This window comes from Drosophila obscura, unplaced genomic scaffold (assembly GCF_018151105.1).
Source record: "Drosophila obscura isolate BZ-5 IFL unplaced genomic scaffold, ASM1815110v1 contig_187, whole genome shotgun sequence".
Classification (NCBI taxonomy): Eukaryota; Metazoa; Arthropoda; class Insecta; order Diptera; family Drosophilidae; genus Drosophila; species Drosophila obscura.
In genome coordinates, this window is record NW_024542775.1 from 1442457 (window position 1) to 1469501 (window position 27045).

Genomic DNA, 27045 nt, shown 5'->3' on the forward strand with positions numbered 1-27045 from the left:
AAAATGAAATTTTTGCCAACCACAATGAAACGCTGTCTTACACTTGCTTTTTGAAAGCGGCTTGTCCACACTTCGAAAACCTTTTTAGAAACCTTTCATTGGCTTATCAACGTGATAATGCGCCTATCCATGCAGCCTGGATTGTTAAAGCTTTTATTTAGAGCCAAAACGTGAAGCTATAAAGCTGGGCGCCCTATTCTCTTCCCAACATGATGTGTCTAGTTTTGGAAAAGAAAGGTGGCTAAAAAACTATTAAATTTAATGTTTATAATGTTTTAAATACTTGCAGCTTAATAAAAAAAGCTTTTTTTTTATCATATTACAACAATAAAATAAACGTTAAAACAGAAATTAAGTCTCTAACGTGCTTGGTTTGGGAGCAGGCGATGATAGAAAACTGACCTGATGGGGTGTCCTATACAAGTGGCGAGGAGTGTATGTAAAAATATGCAAAAAAAATGTTTAAGAAGCGTTTTTCGTATTAAGATCTTCTATAAATTTCTCAAGAATAATTGGAGCACGACTATTCTTTAACCGACCCTATTTGGTCAGATATAGAATTTACTTTTTGGGGTTTCCTTCACTTATGTCTCTAGTATGTCAGAAATTATTATACATGTGTGATACAACTTTTTATACCCGTACTCAAAAAGAGGGGTATATTAAATTTGTAGTAAAAGTGGATGTGTGCAACGCAGAGAAGGAAATGTTTCCGACCACATAAAGAATATATATTCTTGATCATCATCAATAGCCGAGTCGATATAGCCATTTCTGTCTGTCCGTCCGTCCGTCCTGATGAGCGCCTAGTTCTCGGAGACTATACGAGCTAGAGCAACCAAGCCCCCTTCCCCCCCAAAAAAGGACGAAAATCTGTGGCAGCCACAATTTTAAAGATACAAAAAAGCGCAGTATCATAGAAAATCACCATATCTATCAGATTGCCAAGTCTGGTACTGATCGGATCATAATTATAGCAAGAATGAAGAAATTAATTTTCTGTTGCTTCCCCTACCTCCTCCAACACGAGACCACGCTACTCATTCTCTTTCTCGCTCGCACACACTCTGCTCTGCCCTGTGCAATGCGCGACCTTTACGGAGAATTTGTAGAATCTACATTGTAGATATATAATCTACATTTTAGATGTTTAATCGACATTGTAGATGTAGATAACAAATGTAACAAAAAAATGTAAAATGTAACATATTTTAAAATTCTACATAAATCATAAGCTATTAAATTAATATACTGACTGAGTACGGGTATAAATGTAGAGTCGCGTCTACAGAAGCAATTCACGCGTTCTTTCTCGTTTTTTATTAAAAATATGTATTTTGTCCTACATTGTTGGCAAAAAAATTATACTAATTTCAGAATTTTTCTTATAATTTGTATAATAAAACCGTACTGACGAACTTCCTCAGAAAAGGATAAAGGCCTTGGCACAATCTAATTATATATATGTATATAAGAATATTTTACACTTTTGAGGGGTACCATAATCCGTTTAAATTCAAAGCTAATTCTAACCTTTATACCAACGTCTAAACTCGATCGAATTTGCATAAAAATAATACTAATCCCTAAAACCTTTTTGTAAAATAAAACATACCATAATTTTAAAGATAATCATGTCATAAGCTCATTTTTTTTTTTATGACGCATTTAGTACCGTAGTGTACACATTTAATTTTAATATAAATATATATATTAATGTGTCATTTTATACGTGCTCTTTTATTTGGAAGAGCTCCAACATTTCACTGCATCGTTATCGGTATCACTGTCGATATAATTTTCACGCCGATAGCACACACATACACGCACACCTATCGTGCCTATTCATAGCCATCCATTATAAAATACGCCGTGCAACAAGTGTTGGTATCGACGGCATTATGTCGATACCGATACCAACAGTTACTCAACAGTTCCCATAAGCGAACGAAGATTTCTCTTTTGTGGATAGACTTTTGTTTTATTAGTAAACAAAAATATAAACACATTTATAAGTATTTGGGCATCGAGGTTTATTAGAGTGTGTTTTGCCTCCCAAACCTACTTTTATTTTTTAAAATAACAAAATACGAAAAGGATGAAGGAGTCTTAAATTTTATATTTATTTTACGAATAGATAGATACTCATTTGCTGAGAGAGAAAATGTATCTTATAAAAATTCTCAGAGAAATTTTACATTAAACTTCTGCGCACAATTCCTTGCGCATTTTCTATCATGGCACATGTACCCATCGGCCTCGGCCTCTCCAACGTGGAGAGTCGATATAAAACGACGTTCGCAGTCATCGTAAACTTATAATTTTAAGGCGAGTGTAATTCGTCAAAATGTTTTGGCAGTATATACACATTTTCGAACATCCTTATAACAAAAGACTATAGGGCATTTAAAACCTTTCACCACAAAACACCCGAATTTAATTTAAACAAACTCAAAGACGAATTATACCACAATTAAATAAGAAATCGTGAATCACAAAAACGATTGCTTGTGTTGGACTCTTATTAAAAAATGGTAGCATAGACGAAAGAAGGACAAAGTTAAATCTCTGTTGTATACACAATATAACAGTGGCCTGTTATCAGAAATATTTAATAATTAAACATCCTCCGTTGTATAGTTTTGTGCGAAATTTAACAAATTTTGTAGTTTTTAAAGTGTAATATTTGACAAATATATCTTTGTATATTAGTTAACATCCTCAAAAAGTGCATATTATAAAATACATATTTTCGAAATGAAATTTTCGGTTTTCATATAAACTTTATAAATCTTCACAAAATCGTATGATAAAATCAATATACATTTTTACGGGCGATAATCGGGTTTAAATATTACATACACACACCACCATATGTCAGCAATACATTCGGAAGCAAGAGCAAATGGAAACTATATTAATCTCTGCCTGAGCTAAGTCTAAAAAAACATACATACATACGTGCAAGTGAAACGATAGTATCTTTAAATTGAATAGTTCATAAAAGCTTGCGGGCATAGTTTAAAAAAAAAGATTATTTTATGAACAATCGTACCAGAATAAAATGTAGTGTAGAATTATATACAAATATGCGTCGTGTATTTCATTCGAATTTGCAACAGGCGGAAACCTGGTTAATTTGTTACGGTCATTGCGCCTGTCGATTACCAAGTGCAAGAGAACAGTGAGAGCTTTCTAGATACATCACAGAAATTGAATGAGTTTATATCAGTGCAAGTAAACAATTGAATTAATTATAATACTACATGTAAAATTTTATTAAAAAAAATGTAAAAAAATGTTACATTTCGTCCGATTTTTAGTTAGCGAATATCCTGTTTTATTTATTAAAACAACAAATTGACATTTTTGATCAATAAAAAATATGGATAAAACCGATTGTCAACAACAATTATATATAAGTTCATATCTTTGAAAAGCAATAAATCATTGGTTAAATTTAACAAAGTGTGCTAAACTATAAATGTTCAAATGTCATTTGAGGCAAAATCGCAATCACATCAGTTAACAAAGCATATGAACGTGGATGTTGATTCCAAATTGACTACAAAATTTAGAACAAATTTAAATTCAGAAGTAGACTTTATAGTACCAAATCCGCCGCAAACAAATGTGGCAGAAATTCTAAATCCGCAGTCGTACCGGCTCGGAAGCAATGCACACCCAAATCCATCGGATCAATACAGTAGCTCTATGCGAATACATATAGTGCCACATTTTGGAGTATCCATTGAAGCTGAGTCATCTGAGCTGGCGGAGCCAATCAATAAAATGAACCATATATCTGAGGGAGCACTGCACAATAATAATGACAAAAAAATTAACAGGGTCTATGATGCAAATAATAAAATATATTCAAATCTGAAAAACACATCAATCGAAACAGCTTCCGCCACGTCCTCAACAACAGAGATATCGAATTCAAGTATAACTGATATTAATGAAATTATGAAAAAAAGCTACTTGGACACTTTTCGAAACACATATGGCGAATATGGTTCATTAACTTCCAACACTGTTAAAAAACCAAGCCTCAACCTTCTGCAACATCTTTTTTGTGCTCCAACAAGCACGTTGGATTCTGGAATGTCGCCTACATCGGCTGTAGCGGAAGTTCTTTTAAGACAGCCGAACGTCGTTACCCAAAATATGCAAAAAGTGGATGAGACAGGGAGCAATCAAGAGCTCGAGCAAGAGTTCAATCGCAATCGAGAACTCTTATCCTACGTATACAATAATAACCTGCTGACTCACCAGAAATTCTCCCAAAATCCATTTTTAACTCGACATTTTGCTGAATTTGTACAGCCTAAATTAACGGAACGGGAAACAGAATCAGAGAGAGTCTCCGAACGCACTACGCATATGATTGATTTTTCGGTATCAAAGAAATTAAGTATTCGACAAGAGGATCTGCCACCAACCCCATCTTCGCAGGATAATAACAACAACAATGAGATGCTGAATGACGTAGAAAACGGATTAAGATTTGGAGAAGAACTCTTATTAGATTTTCCCCAGTTTCAACAAAGTCACAGCAATCTGGGACAGCAAATTGAAGAACTAGAAGATACTTTCAAATCAAATAACACAGAACATTACTCGAAGCGTGGTGAAAACACAAAGGATCACCTGAAATCCACCTGTTATTTATTTCGGGAGCATAAAATCCTGCTTGCCGATGTGAAAAGAAGCTTAGAACAACTCACCTTACTTTCTGGTCAATTTCGGGATAACGTCAGTGTACGTCACCGCCAAAATGCGACTAAATCTACCGATTCGTCCCTAGAAGCCACTGTACGACGCCAATTAAATGGAAACTGCAAGACAATTGAAGACATTTTGGATCAAATAAAGCGACTTCATCATCAATGGAACAGTGCAGAACTCTATTACCTGCGCAGCTTGCAACGTTTGGGACTCAGTTCAGAGGATGGTAATGGTTTTAGTCCTACGCCAACACATACTATAATGGCTTTGGCTGCGATTGCGTTGTCCGTAGAAAGTGAGCTTAAACTTAAAAAAAACGATGCTCAAATTGACTTAAGCGACTTAAAGCATCAAGTGAACACAAGTGAGTCTGAATTTTTATTAACTAAAGAAAAACCCAGAACGCTGCATGAAATAGAGAACATAATCCTACAAAAGGCCTCAACCGTTCTTGAACATCAGGGGAGTCTGTCCAGTAGCACACTCAATGGTTGCAGTGATAGTGATAATAGCGAAGGCGAAAAATCAATACCATCGCCCACGTGCATATGGCATCCGAAAAATCGAGACACTCGATTTAAGGAAGAAGTCGAAAATTGTAGCACTGCGGCTGAAATTATTTTGGAGTACGCGTCTAAAACAAATGCTCTACAAATCCCTGATAATTTCACTACTGCTGGCGCCAAAGCTCGGGCAAATATTTTAGATTCTGTTGACAGCTACCGTGCATTGAATATGAGTCCACTTAAAAATAGCAGCGACGGTTTAGCTGTTCCAAATGTCAACGAATCTGGCTATTTTGCCGACATCCAGTTTCCTGCAGCACCTTCTACTCCACCGACAAGCAGTAATAGTAGCTGCTCGACTGGAAATATTCCTGTTTCATGTCCGTTGAATAACAGTCGAAGAAAATCTCGATACGCACGCCGCATCGAAACTCCGCCAACGTCTTCTCCTAAAACAACTTTATTAAAAGGCAGGTGCAATAAGGAATATTCTCGCAGTCACCAAACGGGAACTATTTATAACGTCATAGATAGAACCTTACCCACACCACCATCAATTACAACCGCAATAACAGGAGCGACATCTACACCATCTCCTCCAATTGTTCAAGGTGCATCTTCGGCTATTGCCGCCGTAACCGCTCTGCAGGAACGTGCCCTAACTAGTATGTTCAAAGCACGACTGAGCGCTTTGACAGCAGCTGCAGTTATCGACAACGGAGGTGGATGCACTACCAGCGACAAGTGCGAAGGTGAACCCGTACCAGATGCTCCGTATGATCTTAGCATTGGAACCAAGCTTAAAAACATGTAATTTAAAAATCTTTGAAGACAATATGTAGATAAACAATATTTAAGCATGAAACTTTATTAGTTTTTGAATTTAATCTGTGAACTACGAAGCTTTAAATTATTTTCAAAGACAAAGAATATTTAACCAGTAATGAGCCTAGTTTCGGCGCGCCGAAGTTTTATATACTCGACCAATGCTTCCATATGGGCATTTCTCTAACGAGGCTTACCGTGACCAAAAAATTAAATGTCTATAAAAACGCATTTCCATATAATTCTGTTGCGATATTACAGTCTCAATTTTATGAACGACAACTAATTTACCCAATTGACATATACATTTTTTACATTTACATTTTTTTTTTGCTACATCTGTTATCTATATCTACTATGTATATTATAAATCGAACATGTAGATTCTACATCTCCGCTAGAGGGCGCTCGCGTACATAACGAGGCAGAGTGTGTGAGCGAGAAAGAGAACGAGTAGCGGGTCTCTTGCTGAAGGAGGCGGGAGAAGCAACCGAAAATTTCTTCATTCTGGCTATAATTATGATCAGATCTGATTCAGATTCAACAATCTGGTAGATATGGTCATTCTATATGATACAGCGTTTTTTGTTTTATCGTATCTTTAAAGTTGTGCCTGGCAGAGAATTTCGTCCTTTGTGTGGGCGGAAGGGGGCGGGGCGAAATTTTGAAATACACTTGTAGCAGTGTGATATCACATGAGTCTGGAAACAAAATTTGGTTGCTCTAGCTCATATACTTTCTGAGATCTAGGCGCTCATCTAGACGGACGGACAAACGGACATGGCTATATCGACTCGACTATTGATGCTGATCAAGAATATACATACTTTATGGAGTCGGAAACGTTTCCTTCTCTGCGTTTCAAACATCCACTTTTAACACAAATACAATACACCCCTTAACTCTTTTTGAGTACGGGTATAAAACCTACAAATCATATTTGCGTATAATTGGAACCATTTAAAAGAGATATCAATGCACAACTTTCGCTGAAATCTGAGTTTGAATTGATCTCCGCGAAAACCACTTCCATATTTTTCCCCTTGCGAATGGCTTTGTTTTTTTTAAAAAAATCGCAAAAGCGAATAGTTGCCCAAAATCGACCTTAGCACCACTCATAGGGCCGAAAAATTGGAAACAGATAAAATGTTCTAAAACAAAAAACAAACCATTTTGAAAATCCGTCTTATTTTGAACTTTCTACGACTTGCAATGTGTACGACTGTCCCGTTCGACTTCAGAGAAATGCCAATATGTACATATGTATATAGGTGTCCGAATTTGACAAAAATCTTATTTTAAGCATAAATTGAATTGAAAAATTCCTGTCAAACTCCATATAAAAAAAACTGTGACAGGAATGTTTCGTTTACGTATTCCTGGAGTGTGTATTCAGTGTGCAAGATGTAGGCAAAAACTGTCTGCAAAACCAAAAAGAAACATGAAAATTATTCTTTTTTGTTTTGCAACAATATACAGTGGGGAGCAAAAGTGAGTGAGTACATACTCATAACCACTGAATTTCGCCTCCCATAACAGCTAAACGAATAAAGCAAAGTAATCCAAATATTTTTCATATATCAATTAATTTCTTCTTAGAAAATAGGTAATAACAACAGAAACAGATGGGAAGCTTTCATAGAGAGAAAAATAGAAAACCAAAACAACTCGCATGTACTCAGCTTTGAACTTTTCGTCTATTGCACTTTTTTTCGCGCTCTCAAGTTTCTTATCAGCAAAAAGCTTGAAGATTTAGAGTTAAATCTCTTCTTTTTGTGTTCTTGTCAAACATACTTTAATTTAAGACGTGCTTCTTACAAGTCGGTGCAGATTTATTGAATTTACTAAATTGTTTATACTTTGTACCTGAAAATGAGAAAACTATCTCTTGAAATTGAAATAAGTGTTGTGTGCCTTACTAAAAGTGGGTGTTCGACACGTACTATTGCTAAAAAGCATGGAATTAGTCAATCGGTGGTGATCAGAGTGCAAAAGAGGCGTAATGTTGTCCCCAAACAGCAAGTCCAAGGCCGCCCTAAGAAGTTAACAGACTCAGAAGCTAGACTTATGATTTCGGAAATGAGGAAAAATAAGTTACTAACACCAAAAGATGCTTCTATGGCAATAAACAAAAATGTTAGCCGCTCGACAGCCAGAAGAGCGCTTCACAACATTGGGTACATTGCAGCCGCTAAGAAAAAAAAACCAGCATTGTCGGAAAAAAATGTCAAAGCAAGGTTGAAATTTGCAAGGGAGCATAAAAATTGGACGAAGGATGACTGGAAACGCGTAATCTGGTCTGATGAGTCAAAATTCAACCGTTATCAATCGGATGGGAAGCAGTATTGTTGGCGTAGGCCCGGAGAAAAACTGCAAAGACATCATGTTAAGCAAACCGTGAAACATGGTGGCGGCAATATCATGGTTTGGGGCTCAAAGTCCTGACCTCAATCCGATTGAAAACCTATGGTCAATCGTGAAACGACGGCTAGGGAAGTACGAATCAGCCCCATCTAACTTAGGCGACCTCTGGGTCCGTGTACAGATGGAATGGAATCGTATTCCGAAAGACATTATTGAGAACTTGGTAGAGAGTATGCCAAAGCGTATTAATAATGTCATTTCTCACAAGGGTCTATGGACAAAATATTAAGTTTAATTGATTTTAATTTAATCTTAGATGTTTGTAAAAAGGTCAAAACTGAGTACATGCGAGTTGTTTTGGTTTTCTATTTTTTTCTCTAAGAAAGCTTCCCATCTGTTTCTGTTGTTATTACCTATTTTCTAAGAATAAATTAATTGATATATGAAAAATATTTGGTTTACTTTGCTTTATTCGTTTAGCTGTTATGGGAGGCGAAAGTCAGTGGTTATGAGTATGTACTCACTTTTGCTCCCCACTGTATGCCGTCACCAACACAATCACTTCATCATCAGAGTGCATTTTGTTCCTTTTTTAATTTTAACAGAATTTTACAGTTGCCTCTGTTTAAGCCTAGTACTCAGATCGAAAACTGTTTGCCATCAAACGAATGTCATATATTCTTCGAGCAGCCAGTGTGTGACCAGAGGTGTGCACTGCATTCCGAACGGTTACTCTGCTCAGACAGCTGCTTGGTTTTGTTTAAAGTTAATAAAATGCACTTCTTCGGCTGGGGCCGCTCTTATTGCAATGTTTGCATCGTGTTTGCTGGCAAATTATATCAAATTGATATCTTTTTCGAGGTGGGTCTAAACATACCAAAAAAACAAGCATATACTTCGGATACTTTTCCAGTATATACAGACCTTTTTGTTTTTTGATCTGAGTACTGCCTTCCGTACAGAGCCTAGAAAACAGTTTTTGCCGTAAAACATTTCTTATCGGTTTCATACGAATATCAACCCTGATTCTGTTCGAGAGGTGTTTTTTTCGATCTGAGTACTAGGCTTTACAAAACACAGCTGATTCATCAACCCTGTTACAACTAGAAAATTCCTTGCCGCAATTTTCCGAGGTGCTGGAGATAGGCCTTTAAGTAGGAATTTTTATCATCATCATTCATACATTTTTTAGCGCTTATTCTTATGGCACGCGCGGATACACTGTCATTCAGATTTAAGAATATTTCATCTGTTTCCATTTTTCGGCTATTTTTTTGTATTCCGCTACATCGGCCTTTCTCTTCTCATACCAAGACGTTCCAGCTAGTTCTTCTCCTTCTCCTCAGAGGGCGCACACTGCACAAGGCAGAGTGTGTGAGCGAGCACATGAAATTAACTTTTTTGCATATGGTCAAAATCGCTTATTTAGAAATTAACTTAATGAAATATTTGACAGAAAAAATGTTGGCTGCCTTTGTAATGAACAAAATTTCTACCGCAATTTTTAGTGTAACCCAACAGTCACAGATTATGAATAGTTTTTTTATGAAAAATCGATTATATTAACAAAAAAAAAACTTACTTTTTAAGCATTATTAGACTACTTTTGCAATAAAACATTAAATCAGCGTTATATTCATTTCTGTCTTTGTTCTGAGACGAGTTCTATATGTAACGTAACAGTCTTTTTCATCATTAATCAAATATTTTGATATTATATTTATTTATTAAACTCAAACATACTTCTCATGTTTAAATAAAAATAAACAATCCTCAAAAGAAAAAAAAACTTATAAAAATCGACTGAAACTTTTTTGCGACCTCCAACGGGAAAGTTGTATCGATGGTATTGGCGCAACTATTAAAAGGATCGTTCAGAATCGAAAATCCCCATCGAAGAGGTTACAGATTGTGATTATTCTGATATAAACTAAATTTTGAACACACCTGCGATGTTAATAGCGCGAAAAGTGTCAATTTCAAGTTTATAATGGAGTTTTAATACTTCAAAACACGCATAAAATCTATAATTTTATTTGTTTTTCAGTTTAAAAATAATTTTTCGTAAAGTTTAATAAACGAAATTCGCACATGTAACGTAACAGTATTTTTATGTAAGGCAACAGTCCGCACCTTGTTGCTTGTCAAAAACGAAAAAAAAAAAGTAGTTTTTGGCCTAACTAAAGTTTAATTTATTACTTCCATCCTTAAGCTACAAAATGTTTTAGTACTCGTTAAAAATAGTCAACCAGAACTGCAGACTTTTTCGAAAGTGTTGCGCAACTTGAAAACCTACTTCCTAATTTGTGTAACGTAACAGCCAATTTGAGACGTTAATGACTCGTTAATAACTCTTATGTGACTCTTTATTCTAATCTACATTTTACACTTATTTTACTTTACACTCTATACACTTTTTAAGTGTTTGTAATAAATATCATGGTTTGACTTTCAGAAACTTGGATTCAAAAAACTCATCGAATACGCAATCTATTGACTGTAAAGATAGCTCAAATGATAAAAAGAAACCACATATCAAGAAACCGTTGAATGCGTTCATGCTTTACATGAAGGAGATGCGAGCCAAAGTAGTCGCCGAATGTACGCTGAAAGAATCAGCTGCAATCAATCAAATTTTAGGGCGACGGGTAAGCCACTTAACACCATTCTATTTTAAACATATCGTATTTATATGCAGTTATAGTTTTCCAAAGAATTGATCCCATTGACAACAGCGCAGGAATTATATATCTTTGAAATTTTTAAGGGGATGTTTGACAGGGGACACACTGACGTAAAATATTTTTTTAACACAAATAAGCGCCGGATCTTCGTGAAAAATATGAAACTTTACCTAAAATTTATATTACTTTTATTATTTTTGCGAAAAAACATTCCTGTTTGTACAAATTATTTCTAACGGATTCCTCCTTAATAATGCATTTGTAGTGGCACGAACTTTCCCGTGAAGAACAAAGCAAATATTACGAAAAGGCTCGGCAAGAGCGTCAATTACATATGGAATTGTATCCGGGGTGGAGCGCACGAGATAACTACGGTTACGTGTCAAAAAAGAAAAAGCGTAAAAAAGACAGATCGACAACGGATTCGGGAGGTATTGCACAAAATTGTCAAATTGTTACACTCGTTTCCTTCTAACTGCATTCCACTTTTATGTTTTTCGATTTCATTAAATCACTTACACTCACACAAAACCTCAAGCACACATCTAACATCAACAACTAACCCACCCAAATTAGAAATAACAGTAACTTAAAAATTTACCTATATCTATGTAATTTGTGTAAATACTTAGATTATATTTAACGTTCGTAAAGTTCCGTAACTTACCAGTATGTAAAGAATGATAACAAAAATCAACACTTGGCAAATGTACAACATTGCTTTTGTAGCTTTGAAGGTAATTTTAGACGAGCCTAGATCAAGTATAGTTAGTTAAAATAAACCTGAACAATACAACAAAACATTTGTTAATGGAATTTCACAGATAATGGAAACTGAGTGCCATTTTTAGTAGAGATAACAAAAAATTATAGTACATGTTTTAACCTTGCAAAATCGAAACAATAAATTAAAGAACCGCTAATACATTTTTTTTCAAAAGTATCCTTTTTATAAAAATATATTTGAGTCACTATTTACACTCAGTTTAGTGGAGCCAAGTTTTAGTTAAGCAGTGCCCAATCGGCTCAATATTAAATCTCTATTGGTCAAGCTATAGAATTTAATGTTTGTAACAATGGCTACAATAGAAAAAATACTTTGTCTCTTGTCTTATTAGATTTTATTGAATATTTAAATAATGATATAATACATTTAATAACCACTTTATTTATAAAGGGCAGGTTATTCTGATGAAGTTTTAAATTAGCATAGCAACACATGTACAACACACAAACTCCATAAGTTAAACAAATAAATTGGCAAAGTATTCAAAATTATGAGAAAAGAGAACAATAAAAACATTCCATTTCGTTTAAAGCTTTCATTTCTATTGATTCTTTAGTATAAGAATCATGCATATGAACTTAAAAACTGAACGTCTCGACCAGAATTGGCGAATGCATGCACCCGAAACCGTCTTGAAGATCGATCCGTCGAAGCTTTTAAATTTCTGGCGCTACGAATCGTATATTAAAATAACATATATATGGTATTGGGCATGTCCTTGCTTCGTGAATTAATGGGGCGTTGTTCTTGCGTTAGGAAATCGCGAGTAATATAAATACATATGTATACATATATATATATATCATAATTTAATATAAAGAAGATTGATTAATTAGTTTAAACATATTGCAGTACATATACATACCTATCATATAGATGAAGATAACCATTTATATATTTTATATTTTATACATACGAAAACTATATGTATATTCTGATATATATGTATATGTATGTCTCATAATGAAAAGTGAAGTAAATTGATTAACTGGTTTAAACATATTGCATAAAAAGTACTTATCCCGATACCTTTTGCATACAACTATTACATAATATTATTTTCGTGAAACAACGCTTTAATCCCACACCCAGTGGCATGCCTTGGGGCGTGAGGAGCAGGCGAAGTATTACGAGTTGGCACGGCGTGAGCGTCAACTGCACATGCAAATGTATCCCGATTGGAGCTCTCGTACGAATGCCTCGCGCGGCAAGAAACGGAAGCGGAAGCAAGATGCCCACGACGGAGGTTAGACAAATTTTCTTAAACTATTGTACGAATATACATCATATCAAATCAGTTTAACCAAATCCAGATCAGATCAACTTAAAGAAAGCACATCTATTAGATGTAAATCTTTAGTTTTATATGCGTTCAAAAATAAAAATGACTTTAGTAATAACAGTATATGTACATGTAAATATTACTTGTACATATATGTATGCTAACATGTTTTTTTTTTTTTATTAAGAGCCAGGTTTTGCAATTGGATTCTATTTTAATAAACCTTTTAAATCAAATATGTTCAGGAAACTAAATTTAGTCTTGGCTACAAGCAGTGGTAATATACGCCAAAATTTAATAAAAATCTGGTTCTAAATCTAAACCGGGTTTTATATTTCAACAGCAAATGCATATGTATATTTACCGGTACAAATCGAACATAATTGTGTCGTTGAAGATACGAATACAATTATAAAACTTGTATTGTATCTAATGTTGTTTTTGTATAAAATTATCAAAATGTGCTTTCATACTCATCTTTTGTGTATAATGAAGGTATAATTATACTTTGAGCATGTCTAAAACAGAAATGCATTTTATGTTTTCATATCATAAGTTTTATTTATTGTTATTTCAAGTATTATAGTAGGTATTCATGCATGTAATACGATTGTTATGTATTTATAAATCCTTTAAAATGGCTACATATTCTTAATCTATTGTATGTTTTATATCAGTAAGTGTTTATAGATCTATATTAGAACGGCAAACAAATGCTCAAAAAATTTCACTATCAACCGCGTGCTTTCATTATTCTTTACTTCTTTTTTAATTTTTGACCCTTGAAATCATCCTCTTTTATATGTTTGATAATTCATTAAACCTAAAAACTAATAAATGGCTCACTAACAAATCATCTATTTCTATTAAATAATCCAAAATTCTTCTGTTGAAGTCCATCTAAAAATATTTCATGGTTTTCTTAGGTAATAACATGAAAAAGTGCCGAGCTCGATTTGGACTGGACCAGCAAAATCAATGGTGCAAGCCGTGCAGGTACGTTTAATGTTACTTTTGTTTCCGGTAAACACTGACATATAAAGTGTATATAAAAGACATTTCAAGATTCACGCAAGAGTTTTAATTCTAAATATTTCATTTAATTTAGCTTTCTTACCGGTTAAAAAGTATACAGTACTCCTGGTTTTGTAGTCATATACATATGAACTCTTTGGTTCAAATAATCCGATTAGAAATATCAAAGACATATGACATATTACAATGACATTGCAGAAGGAACAAATGCCTTTCAATTTTGGTTTGACGCTTCAGGGTACGGGCACGCGGTGCTATTTCTTTAATTCTCTTTTATGCTCTGAATGGCATATGCTAAAAGAGGACTGAAAACCTGCGCACTCCCTCTGTATGTAAGGCATAATAAAAAACCCCGCCATAGAACAGATTTTTGATCGCTCATGCAACATCTTGGTATTTATTGTATAGTCCTTGCTGAGATAAATAGTATTATTTCCGTTGTGTGCTGCGTTGGACACTTTTCTTCAAGCTTATGTAATGCAGATAAGTTGCCTGCCCAAGGATATAATGATATTTTTGGATATTTTTCGATAACAAGGTGGAAAGGTGTTGTGTTGGTTGGTGTTATTTCTTTGAAATGACATTTTTGGATATTTTCTGAATTAAGACAATTAATATTTGTAGAATCACAATTTTGAGTAAAATTTATAGGTGTTACACCCATGCTGTATATTTAGGGATTTCGTGCTAGTGTTTGATTTTTTTCTCAAAAAGCGACAAAAGAAAAAAAGTTGATTAATAACACAACATACTGAATTAAGTAACTTGATCTAAAGCTCTGTAAAAAGTTTCACTTCACAAAGGAGGATTACATTTCTTAGATTTTAAATATAAACGGGAAGGAACGTGTGAGTCGCTTCTGTGGACGCGATTCTACTTTTATACCCGTAACAAGTCAGTATATAAATATGTGAGCTTATGATTTATGTAGAATTTTAAAATATTTTTATTTTTTTTATACCCGTACTCAAAAAAGAGTTAAGGGGTATATTAGATTTGTGGTAAAAGTGGATGTGTGTAACGCAGAGAAGGAAACGTTTCCGACCCCATAAAGTATATTCTTGATCAGCATCAATAGTCGAGTCGATATAGCCATGTCTGTCTGTCCGTCTGTCTGTTTTGAAATACACTTGTAGCAGTGTGATATCACATGAGTCTGGAAACCAAATTTGGATGCCCTAGCTCTTATAGTGTCTGAGAACTAGGCGTCAAACAAAACGAACAGACAGAGGACGGACAGACAGACATGGCTATATCGACTCGACTATTGATGCTGATCAAGAATATATTAACTTTATGGGGTCGGAAACGTTTCCTTCTCTGCGTTACACACACCCACGTTTACCACAAATGCAATACACCCTTAACTCTTCGAGTACGGGTATAAAAATAACGTTGACTAGTGCTTTCAACACTAGCTCAAATTGATTTTTATGTATGACTGTTTTGACTATTCACATACTGGCCTTGAAGTGGTAGTGGTTTATGAATTTAAACGTGGCTGAACGATCTGCAAGATCTTGACTACCGCCAAAAAAAGTCGATAAAATCGATGGAATAACATTAAGCGATCGAAAAGCTGAAAAGCTTTTTTGAATGTGCTATCTTGCTTAAACCTGGCCAATGCGCAAAGAAGAGAGACATCATCAAAGAAGAAGTACAAATGCATCAATCAAAAGACTAGGTTTGAATGTAAAGTGAATCAATAAAAAAAAGGTGTCCTCTTTTGAAGTCTTTGAGAAAATATATCATATGAGTAGGGGGAAAAAATCAGAAAATTTTTGTATCAAAAATACAAAAATATTATACATTTTTGTTTATCAGTATTTAGAGGTTATATATTAACAAAAATGTAAAAGACAACCAGAAATCTTATGAGAAATTTAAATCTTGCGTGAGTTTTGTAAGTTTTGTAAATTTAATAGATAATACTTTATCTATATTAATTTTACACATAATGACTTAATAGGTTGGAATATGTAAAAGAAAACAGATACAAGCAATGCACATTCCATTATGTATATGCTAAATTTAGTGTTCCTAAAAACTGCCATAATCATGAAATAAATAGGTACACAAAACTATAACACCTGTCACTATTAATATTAATAACAAAAAGCCTACACGATCAGTAGATCAAATGTAATTGCATGGAACGCCCCCTATAAACTTACACCACCCTCGTCTGCACCTCTAACAAGACCTTGAGTTCATCTTTCATTTATACATAAATTATGTACGGATGGGCCAATTGAGATCAATATATTTATATTCGTTTATGTTGGGGAAATCTAAAAATATTTATTTAATAATGAAATATTATTTTTATTTTGTTTCATTTATTTATGCATTGATCGCAGACTAAAGAAAATTAATTTTAAGTTATAAGACTTCATTTTCCGTAAAGGTACAACGTTTAGGTTCAATCATTTTTTTCAATCGACTAAAACATTTTTAAAAAAAAAACTGTTAAATAAAATAAAAGTTTTAGTCTTTGAAAATTGCTTTGTCGGTTTATTTATCTTTTTGTTTTTACGTTTTTGTTGTTTTATCTGAAAAAAAATACACAACACATACACACTGATAAAATGAAATATAACAGATGATAAAATGATTTTGATGTTTTTGATTACCCCTTTTCTCTTCTTAATGCTGACGGTTATTCATATCAATTTTGGACATTTAATTGACCTCGACTTTACCGATAATTCAGTCCCAGTTTGGGTGTCATTCCAACTGTAAGCAACAGTGGCGGCAGCGTTGGCATCGGCAGTGGTGCAGCAGTCAGCAGCATAAGTGTTGGCATGCTGGCACCAATTGTAAGTGGCATAGGGGGTACTGTAATGCTGCCCAATTCGTCATCTTCGTCCTCCTCATCATCATCCACCTCGTCTTCTCATACACATGCACAAATGATGGCTAACAGTAATGGAAATGGATTAGCACCTTTAAATGGTATAACAGCCAGCGCCGGAAGTGGGGGTGGCGCGACTAGCGCTGGTTCGCAGCAGCTGTCCCCGCAGGCACCACCAACATATGTTAATTTGTAGAAGTGCACACTTGAATGCTGAGACGAATTGAAAACATCAGTGAATCCAGGATAACATTTACCTTTACAGCAGATGAGCCACCATAAAATCACATCTGCGCAGACCAGTAAATAAAAAAAAACAGAAAATATTTTAAACAAATGTATATCAGGGTTTGCGAATTAGATAGAGTGTTTGAAGTAAATGTTATCACTAGGGAGTGGTTCGCATATTTGTAAGTGTTTTGCATATTTAATTTTCCTAAATACTTACTAAAATGCATGTCATTAAGAAAGTTTTTTTATTTTATCGAATGAATGTATATATTTGTATTCTCCAAAGAATGCATCTTTTATGTCAGTCGCTTCGAGTCAAAAAACATAATTCGGCCATCAAAATAATAATACGTTTTTAAATAATAATCAAATATCGATTGAAATTTGATAACTACACAAAAGAAAACAAAACTAAACAAAACTGTAACACGAATTCAGAAGTCTCACTTCATCGGTCTTTATGAATGCTAATGATCCTAGTCTTGTTTTGTTGGTGAATCATTTAACTATGTGTGTTTGAAAATTTTAAGCCATTTGATAAGCCGGACGAAATATGCCAAACCAAAATGTAAAAAAGTCAAATGTTACAGTTTTTCACTGCGCATATATTTTAAACAAATATTTTTATAAATAATGTTTCCTTCCACAGCCCATTTAATTTTTTTAGTTCTTCTATGCGATTTGGCATTTTGTAGGTGTATGGGGAAAGCGTACCATACATACATCCTCTTCCTATCCCACAACTCCATCATTGCACTTGGAGGGACCGCATATTTCACTAGCTGCGATTTTAGATGGCTCCATAGATTTTAAATAAAATTCATATCGGGAGACATGATCGTCCAAAAAGGACGAGTGTTTTTGGTCATTGTCTTGCTTAAAAATGAATTTTTTAGCAGCAAGACCCATATACTGGAAGATTCTGTTGCATAATGCTTCAATATTGCTCCTTTCACACTATTCCATCTATGAATGTTATTTAAAAATGTATAAAGCCCTCTAAAATCGCAGCTGGTGAAATATGCGGTCTTTCCAAGTGCAATGATGGAGTTGTGAAAGAGGAAAAGGATGTATGGTACGCTATTCATCCTGCAATGGTGCAACGCTACACCCACAAAATTACAGGAGAACTAACAAATCTAAATGGGTTATGGAAGGAAACATTTAAAAATTATTTATAAAAATATTTTTTTAAAATATAACCGCAGGGCAAAACTGTAACATTTGAATTTTTTTTACATTTTGGTTTCACCAACAAAACAAGACTAAAATCTTTAGAATGCATAAAATAGATGACAAGATACAGACCGTGAATTTTATAGTACTCAAATTGTGTTACAGTTTGGCTCGTCAGTGTATGTCGTATAGTAAAACCAATCAGCCAAGCTAAGTTAATGTTCAATTTGATGTCAGATAGCTTACCAAATCAGACTTATTCTTCTTACTTAATTGGTAACATTATTAGTATGTATTTACATGTTCCTAAACTACATTATTTAATTGATTTTATATTTTATATCCATGTTAGATGTGTTAATATGTCAAATGATATGGATTTGTCAAACCCTGATATGCGTTTTGTTTTAGGTGTATCTTGTTGTTCGTTCGATTCGATGTTTATAATATGCCTATGATACAATTTTGTATGTTGTTAAACTTATTTATGTGTTAAAGTTGAGTTTTTCTGTTTGTTAGCGATATTTAATATTGATATATTTATTCTGTTTCTGTGAAGTTTTCAAGTTAATTTTGTGTTTATTATTTTTTCGCTCTTCGCTCTATCAAAATATTTATTAAAAAACGTTATACCTCGCTAAAATGAAAACATAAACATCGAAATGATTAAACTTTTAATTATTCATATTTTTGTGTGCACCACGCTCAATTTTACACAATAGCTTTTTTTGCCTAATTTTGCGTACTAGTTGATATGAAATTATGAAAACGAAAATATTAATTGTAAATATGCCTGCAGTCGGCCTTCTCCGTCCATCCGTCCACCGTTTAGTAAGGAAGAACGAAAGTTCAATAATAATTTTTGGTGGTTATACCAACTACTTGCCACAAGTAAATTTTTACCAACGTGTTTTTGATTAATAATATATAATATAAATTATAATAATAATAAAAATTTTGGCATACGCAGGTGTTCACTGTTAGATTTTTCTCGCAGAACACCGTCACTCTCCCTTTGTCATATCGTCGTACAAAAAGTCCAACACCTGTGAATGGTTTACATTACATGTTTGATGATCAAGCCTCCCAGCTTATATGGATTCATTACTAAAGTGATTGTGAAATGTACTGATAGGCTTTAAAGTTAAGACCCTAGTTTGGTATATGTATTCGTGAAAAATTTCCGTCAATATTTTCTGTTCTTTTTAAGTTTTTAAGTCTGAAAATCTGTGTTTCCAACTAGTTTAAAGATGTGAAACTCGCACAGTTGCCAATTGCGTGTAAATATAGTGCCGTGCATCGGTCATCGCATATTGCAAAATTTCGTGCTCGAGTTCTCGCAAATCGTAAGAGTCATACATTTTTTTTTTTGTTTTTTGTTTGTAGATTTTGTTTGTCCTATAAATATCTGAAAACAATTTGGGAATACAACAATATCAATAGTAAACAGTTGCAAAAAATGGAGGGTACGGATTCGTACGAAAATTGTTTAAATGGTAATCGTAAAAGATTGAGAAAACCGGATCATGGCTAATAGACTATAATCTATAATTATATCTATATGACGTTATCTATCCGATCCACCATATCGTCGCGTACGGATGGTTATTACAGCAATAATGAAGAAAAACAATATCTTTACTTGGATTGGATTCCGTTTCAAAAGTATATTTGTAAAAATATAAACTAAATTTTTAGTTTCTTCTAAGGTCAGTTTTTCTTTTTTTTATGTGATACTAGGCGATATTCGGGAAATATCAACAGATTAGTCCGTCTAGCTTTTAAGCACCGGGATCTTAGATACTAAGCACAGGATCCAGAAAAAACCTAGATTTTGTGCTTATAAATAATTTGATTTAAATTTAAAGATTTAAAGCATTTTTCTGGCTTATTTTTCCAACCCAATTTTTTGCAATTAACGTATTTATGTATGTAACTTCTGTATGCACGAGATGATCAGATAATGACAGCCAAATAAATCCAAGAAATTCTTTTCCAGCTTCGGGTCCGAAACTTTAAAACCGCCCGTTATTTTATTTTCTGTGCTTTGGTTTTTTTGGGTCGCCGTCCGATATTTTATTTTCTGAAACTTTAAATAACTTAGAAGATATTGTTTATATGGTACATGCATACATCTCTCTATTACTGTGGTCGGCACGCACACATTCACATTTTTGCAGTGTTTTTGTGTGCGTATACAGTATGCAAAACGGAACACTGTATTGGCGCCAACCACTGTAATACAATACATGAGCGGCAACGCAGCAGCAAACTTTTGTGTGTGTTAGAGAAAGAAGAAGAGGCACAGAAAATAAAATATCGGGTGTTCTTCTGTTCTAATAACTACTACTTCTAATAACATTAAACGGATGACAGTATCAATGACATCAATTGTATGAATTTGTTGTTGCCTAAGCAGTTTGTATTTTATCATCCATTTCAGTATCAACGCAAAGTTGAAGAAGAATTGTGTGGATTGTGTAAGCGAGCGAACCCGGGGTTGCCCCTATTATGTTATAAAAATTTTATTGCAAACAAACTAACTGAACTAGGTCTTTAACGATTTAAAAAAAAAACATTTTTCATTCAAAATATTTATTTTTCGACCAGAAATAGTTGAAAATTGGTTTTTTACCTTATATAATTTTTTTTATGTTCTTCGTCCAGAAGTGAAACTATTCACTTTGATATTCGTGCCTTGAAATTGAAATGAACAATCAAATGAACAATTATTGGATGCGAATTTCAACACTCTCATTCATTTTAAATGTATTCGCTCATTGACATATTTACGTTCTGATTAATATTTGGTAGTTCCAGTTATCGTCGGAACCGCCGACTATATTTTTTTATGTAAAATTTTTGTTTGCATGTGTTGTATTGACATATTGACGTTTAGTTACTGTAAAAATATACTGCGAATCAAAAAGGCGTTTTGCTACTGTTTTTTTTTTTTTTTATTATGATTCACTTTTCCTGTAAATGCAATGGATTTTTAGGAGCAATAATATATTGGAAAGAAATATGTATAAAAATATACTGATTTATGTTAAAAATGTAGTCTAAACTTGCCATTTTTAATATCTAACCTTTTTCTTCTGATTTGCGACCAACTTTGCAAGAGACGCGATTTGCACGCTGTAATATTAAGATCATCATTTTATATTAAGCTTTCAATTATAGGGTTCCGTTGCTGCATGAATCCTAAAATGGTTATGTACATTTTGTTTGGAATGATTTCAAATGTGCACCTAAAATATTACTAATATTTAAAATATGTAACTTATATTATTTAAAATTATTTTTTTTTTCATGTAGACGCAAAAAAAAATGCATTCGCTACATGGAGGCTATGAACGGAACCGGCGCGATTGAAGATGGAAGCGGCATTGGAAGCCAGCTTAGTGATGACGATGACGATGATGATGATGATGATCAATTAGGTGATAGCTGTGGCAGCGGTGATGAAAGTAATAAAATTCCGGATGATGATACAGAGTCTCTGAATCAGTCAATATCCAGCCCAGGCTGTCTAAGTGGTTTGTCTAGCTTGCAAAGCCCGTCTACAACAACAAGCTTGGCGAGCCCACTTAATATGAATATTAATCCAGCAACACCGTCTCTATTAGCTGTCAGCTCTAATGTGCTTATGGTTGTCCACTCAGAACAAGGAGCCAGTCAAGCAAGATCGGAATCTATTTCTGCATCAGGATCGAGTAGTGGGTCAACATGTAGTATAAGCACTACGCCGAATACCTCAAATACTGTCTCGCCTGTAACAGGTACGACGGGTCCATCTTCAATTTCAGCTCATGAGCGCGCTATGATGCTTGGAAATCGTTTCAGTCACCTAGGAATGGGCCTGAGTCATCCAATAGGTAGTTCCGTTAGCAGCAAACCTGATGCGTTATTTCAGCCACATCCTACAGTCAGTAAAAATAAGAGTTCAGCAAATGGCTTTAATGGTTTTAGCGTTTCCGTTGTACCGTCTAAGGCGCCGGCGCCAGCAAACATAACCCGAAACCCCATTGGTGCTAATCCACGCGATATAAATAATCCGCTGAGCATCAATCAGTTAACTAAGCGGCGTGAAGATCAAAATGTTTGCTCCATTGAACCCTCTGATTCTCCGGCAATTACCGCTTTGGCCCCTACGTCCATTGTTCACCATGCAACTCCACAGGGCTATCACCCCCACCACTCGCTTTTTAATAGCAGTTTCAGCCAACATTTCCACCAACAGTTGACCCACCATTTAGCGGCAGCCAACAATAGCGAGTCAACACTATTGTCCGGAGATACCCATTCCGTAAACAACGGAAAGCATCATACTCCTTCAGATCCGCCAACAAACGCAAACAATCCCACGTCAAGTGCTGGCGCTTCCGAAACTGGAGCCATTAGCGTATCATAGCAAACTGCTAGTCTATTAAAATATTTATCGCCGGCTTTCTCTCAATTCTCTCAATATTCAGTGTTGTGTGAGAAGCAGCTTAAATTAATGTACGTGCAATACCTATTATTATCGCCATGCCATTCGCCATCTTTAGAAACATGTGGCCATAAATAGACAAGTGCCAAAATTTAAATAATTCATATATACATATGTACATAAAAATATGTATATTTGAATATTTGTAATAATTGAAACTACAATCTGCTATCATTGATATATTGTCATTTTCTATTAATAATAGAAGAGGACAAACAGAAATATTTCTCTAAAGACAACACAAATGGATCAAAACTCATGCTAGGGGACGCCAAATAGATTAAGTGAACGTGCTTATGTACGTAAGGATGTATATTTATACATATGTATGTACATACTTACTTATCTTACGCTACTTACTTATGTTACATCTACCATCCGCAGAAAGTTGAATTCAACTAATATATACATACGTATAAATAAATATGTAAATATTTATACGGGCATGTACATTTAAAATATAATATACAACGTTCTAAATTTTTTTGGCGAGGATTTTTTTTAGTATTGACGTGTAATTAATTTCAATGTTTTGAGTGTTGTCAAACTCCACATTTGTTTTAACATATTACTTTTTAACTACAACAGCTTATATTTAAAAATAATTTTTGTTAAATAACTTTTTGTGACTCAATGAAAGGCACGACAAGTGAGTAATTTTGTTTCAATATATACACCTATGTGTGTGTGTACATAAACGTTTATGCAAATATCGTCCCTATATATTTATTATGTTAACCACATAAATTTTACTAACATTAAAAATTTATTAGCTGAATAAAAAAACATATTGATTTGATGAAATTTTAATGTAGTATCCCGGAGTTTTTGGTTTATGTACATAAGATAAATACCTATGGAGAAATGCACTTTAAAATGTTAAATTAAAATTGGAGTTTGACAACAACAATTGGTAGTATATGAGTTTATGTAAAAAACATAAAACATACACTCAGTATATACATATACCGGGTTTTTTTTATTGGTAAATACCACATTTCTTTATTTATATGTATTTATCTCAAATTTGTAGAAGATGAAAAAACAGAACAAGTTTGTACATATCTAAATTGCTTACATAAAAATACTGACAATGTTTACGAATTTATTGACCATAAGACCTGATAGCTACTATTCCATAAAGAGTAAATGCCGGCGAAATAAATACCATTTACCTGTATATATATATACATGTATTTAAAAATGCATATTGGCAAGTTATTAAACATACATACGAGTATATATATACTAGTCTTCATTCAGTTCAAACTCTTATCTTCCGATTACATGCATATGTATGTATGTACGTACATAATTTGTATTATGAAGTACGTAAAAACGGGCTCGTAATTTATACATCCAAGTGCATACATTTACATACATAGATATATTAGTAATAGTGCTTAGCACATGAATGACCGACATACATAAATATATACCTTATGTGATTAATAAATTAATATTTTATACAATGTGCCAATAATAATCGTTTCTCACAGTACGCAATTAGGTATTAGGTTGGATCAGTTCAGCATTTGTGTCGATAACTTAATGAGATTTGCTGTAAAAGTTACGAGCCCTGATAAATACAAACCTACATATGTATGTATAAATATTTGTATGTACTTAATAGTCAAATATCGATGTAGAGAAGCCTATTATATCAATTCAATTATTAGTATTTTCAAATTTTGTTTATGTTCCCATACATACATACACTTGTGTAGCTATAAGATATTTGTTGTCCCAATCGACAGTGTTGCAAATGGATATTAACAAACACACAAACATACCTACATATGTATGATATTCATACTAGAGCCTTGCATAAATCCAAAGTAGACATAAATCCATCGAACTCCACCATTGACTGGTATGAACCAAACAATTTATCAAAAAAGCCATTGGGCTATGTTAATTGACTCTTAATGTACGGAAACTAGAGTTTTTGAAGAATTCAATTAATTTCTTTATAAACGAAAATGTTTTCCACATAAAGTCTTGCTTTTCGACCGTTATTTTCTATTTTTGCTATATTATATAATTATCCGCTTTGAGAAATGCTGGGCAAGATGACAAAAAGGTTCAACTGAGGAACTACTTACCAAACAAATATTATTTATGTATTATAACATTTAAACGTTTTCTTGAAAATTTGTACTGTTTAAAATAATGGTTTAAGAGTTGTTCAACTAAAGTTTTATACTAAGATCATATTTTCCTCACATATAACTATTAGTTGTTGTTTTTGTTCGGCCACTGTATGTATAAAATTATCCTCAACATATCATTTGGAGGACAGCAAATTTTATGAGTATAAATACATACAGAGCTGTGATAAATAAAACTGAAGATTTAAGCATGTGTGGCTCTAAAATACTAATTGATACATATGTATGTATGTGTGTGGGCAAATTTAAAATATTAAAAAAGGCAATACAAATCCAAATATTCATGCCGAAATTGATGAAAGTATAGCTTCTGTATAAGCATAGTGTGAAGGTGCATTTAAATACAGAAAGTGCCCATTATATTACTGTATATGTACATATATGTGTGCATATATATATATTCATATAAATATATATTTGATAAGGTATTATTTATCTAATCGAAACAATGTGTATAGCCATTGCCAATTAAAAAAGACTGTTTAACACATATTATATATGTTTGACTATGCATACATTCTTTTGTATGCGAGTAAGAGGGAAATGGGAAAAATCGATTTGAAACGAACTATGTTAGTCCTTAATTTATATATGATAAAATGTAAAATAAGTTATATTAAATAAACAGAGGAGCCAGTTTCTATATTTGCGAGTATAGTTGCAATCGTGTATATTACATACATTTGTAATGGCATACTTTTTTGAATGATGCAGATAAACTGATATTTAGTTAATTTTAAAAGTAATTCTAATCAAAATTGATTCTATCCAATGCTTCCAATATTCTGTGTTTTACTTTGAGTTGCTTTTTGTACAACTGTAACCACATTGAAACAATATTGCAATATTTAAAGTTTAATTATTTAATATAATTTTAAAATATCGTTACTATGTATATTTCTGTTAGTTTAAATTTACGCGTTAAATATCGTTTTTATTCGAGTCAGTACTGTTAAGAATATAGTGATAAATTACCATATCTAGTTCTACAACCACTCTTTCTTTTTTATACAAATGTAAAACCAGGAAGAAACAATCACAAATGTGTGGATCATGTGCATTCAATTTTGACTTAACAAATATTTACAAAATTAGAACCGACAACTTATTGAAATTTAATTCTGATTTGTATGCAAAACAATAGACATTTTACTATTTTATTGTATATTTGGTATATGTGTATGTGTGTATAACACTACGAGTTATATTTTATTAAATTTTTTAAAGCTTTTATTAGTGTGTTGGCATAGTCTCTGTACATTTCACTTCTTTTAAAATAATTTGAGAGCATTTTATTTTAAAATTAACTTCTTTAAACTGAAAATATAATTTAAAAAATAGCGTGGACATATGTTAATCTCAGCCTAGGTTTGATGTTTCCTCATATTTTTATTCGATTATTGGTTATCATATATCATTTCTGGGGTCTAGATAGTGGTACGGGCTAACAATGTATACATAAAAAAATGTTATAAATATTCCTAAGTTAAAAAAAATTAACATATATATATATATAAATAAATAAGAATTGTACGTTTAAGTAAATATAATAAAAATTAGTGTTTACTGTATGTATGCAATTAGATTAAAAAGTACACCTTAATAAAACAAAGCAATGTTGAACAGATAAACCGTCTTAAATTTCGTATAATCCCACTTTCAATAGCCCATAAAGCACTTGAGCAACCGAATGATCATATCTAGTAAGTTGCTTAAGGTGGGTTAAATTTTGAACTGGATTATAATTTATCGCCTGTATCATCCCAACTTGCAATGCATTATACTGGCGAAGAGTGTTATTCCTTATTGCCAGAGTTGCTCCGGTAAAAATCAACCATAAAGGGGGCATATGCTCTCAGGCTCCTGGCAGGCGTACTGAAGCCAATCTTACCAAGCAGCTCAGGGCA

At 33.4% G+C, this 27045-nt stretch overlaps 1 protein-coding gene across 10 annotated transcripts in view; it reads left to right on the forward strand.

Moving 5' to 3' along the window:
* Nucleotides 1–26628, forward strand: part of LOC111070862 (protein pangolin, isoforms A/H/I/S) — a 53982-nt gene extending 27354 nt beyond the window's left edge. Inside the window, exons 1-6 of one of the 10 annotated variants that reach the window (XR_002607429.2) lie at nucleotides 3426–6047; nucleotides 10882–11074; nucleotides 12990–13143; nucleotides 14106–14175; nucleotides 16928–17370; nucleotides 21794–21882. Coding sequence is in view for 7 of the 10 variants with exons in the window: in XM_022361873.2 (XP_022217565.2) it covers nucleotides 3493–6047; nucleotides 10882–11074; nucleotides 11376–11541; nucleotides 14106–14175; nucleotides 21794–22889 (4080 nt within the window). In the remaining 3 variants the exon portion in view is untranslated. The other 9 variants (XR_002607428.2, XM_022361875.2, XR_002607430.2 and 6 more) reach the window with 9 other exon arrangements.
* Nucleotides 26629–27045: the final 417 nt, after the last annotated feature.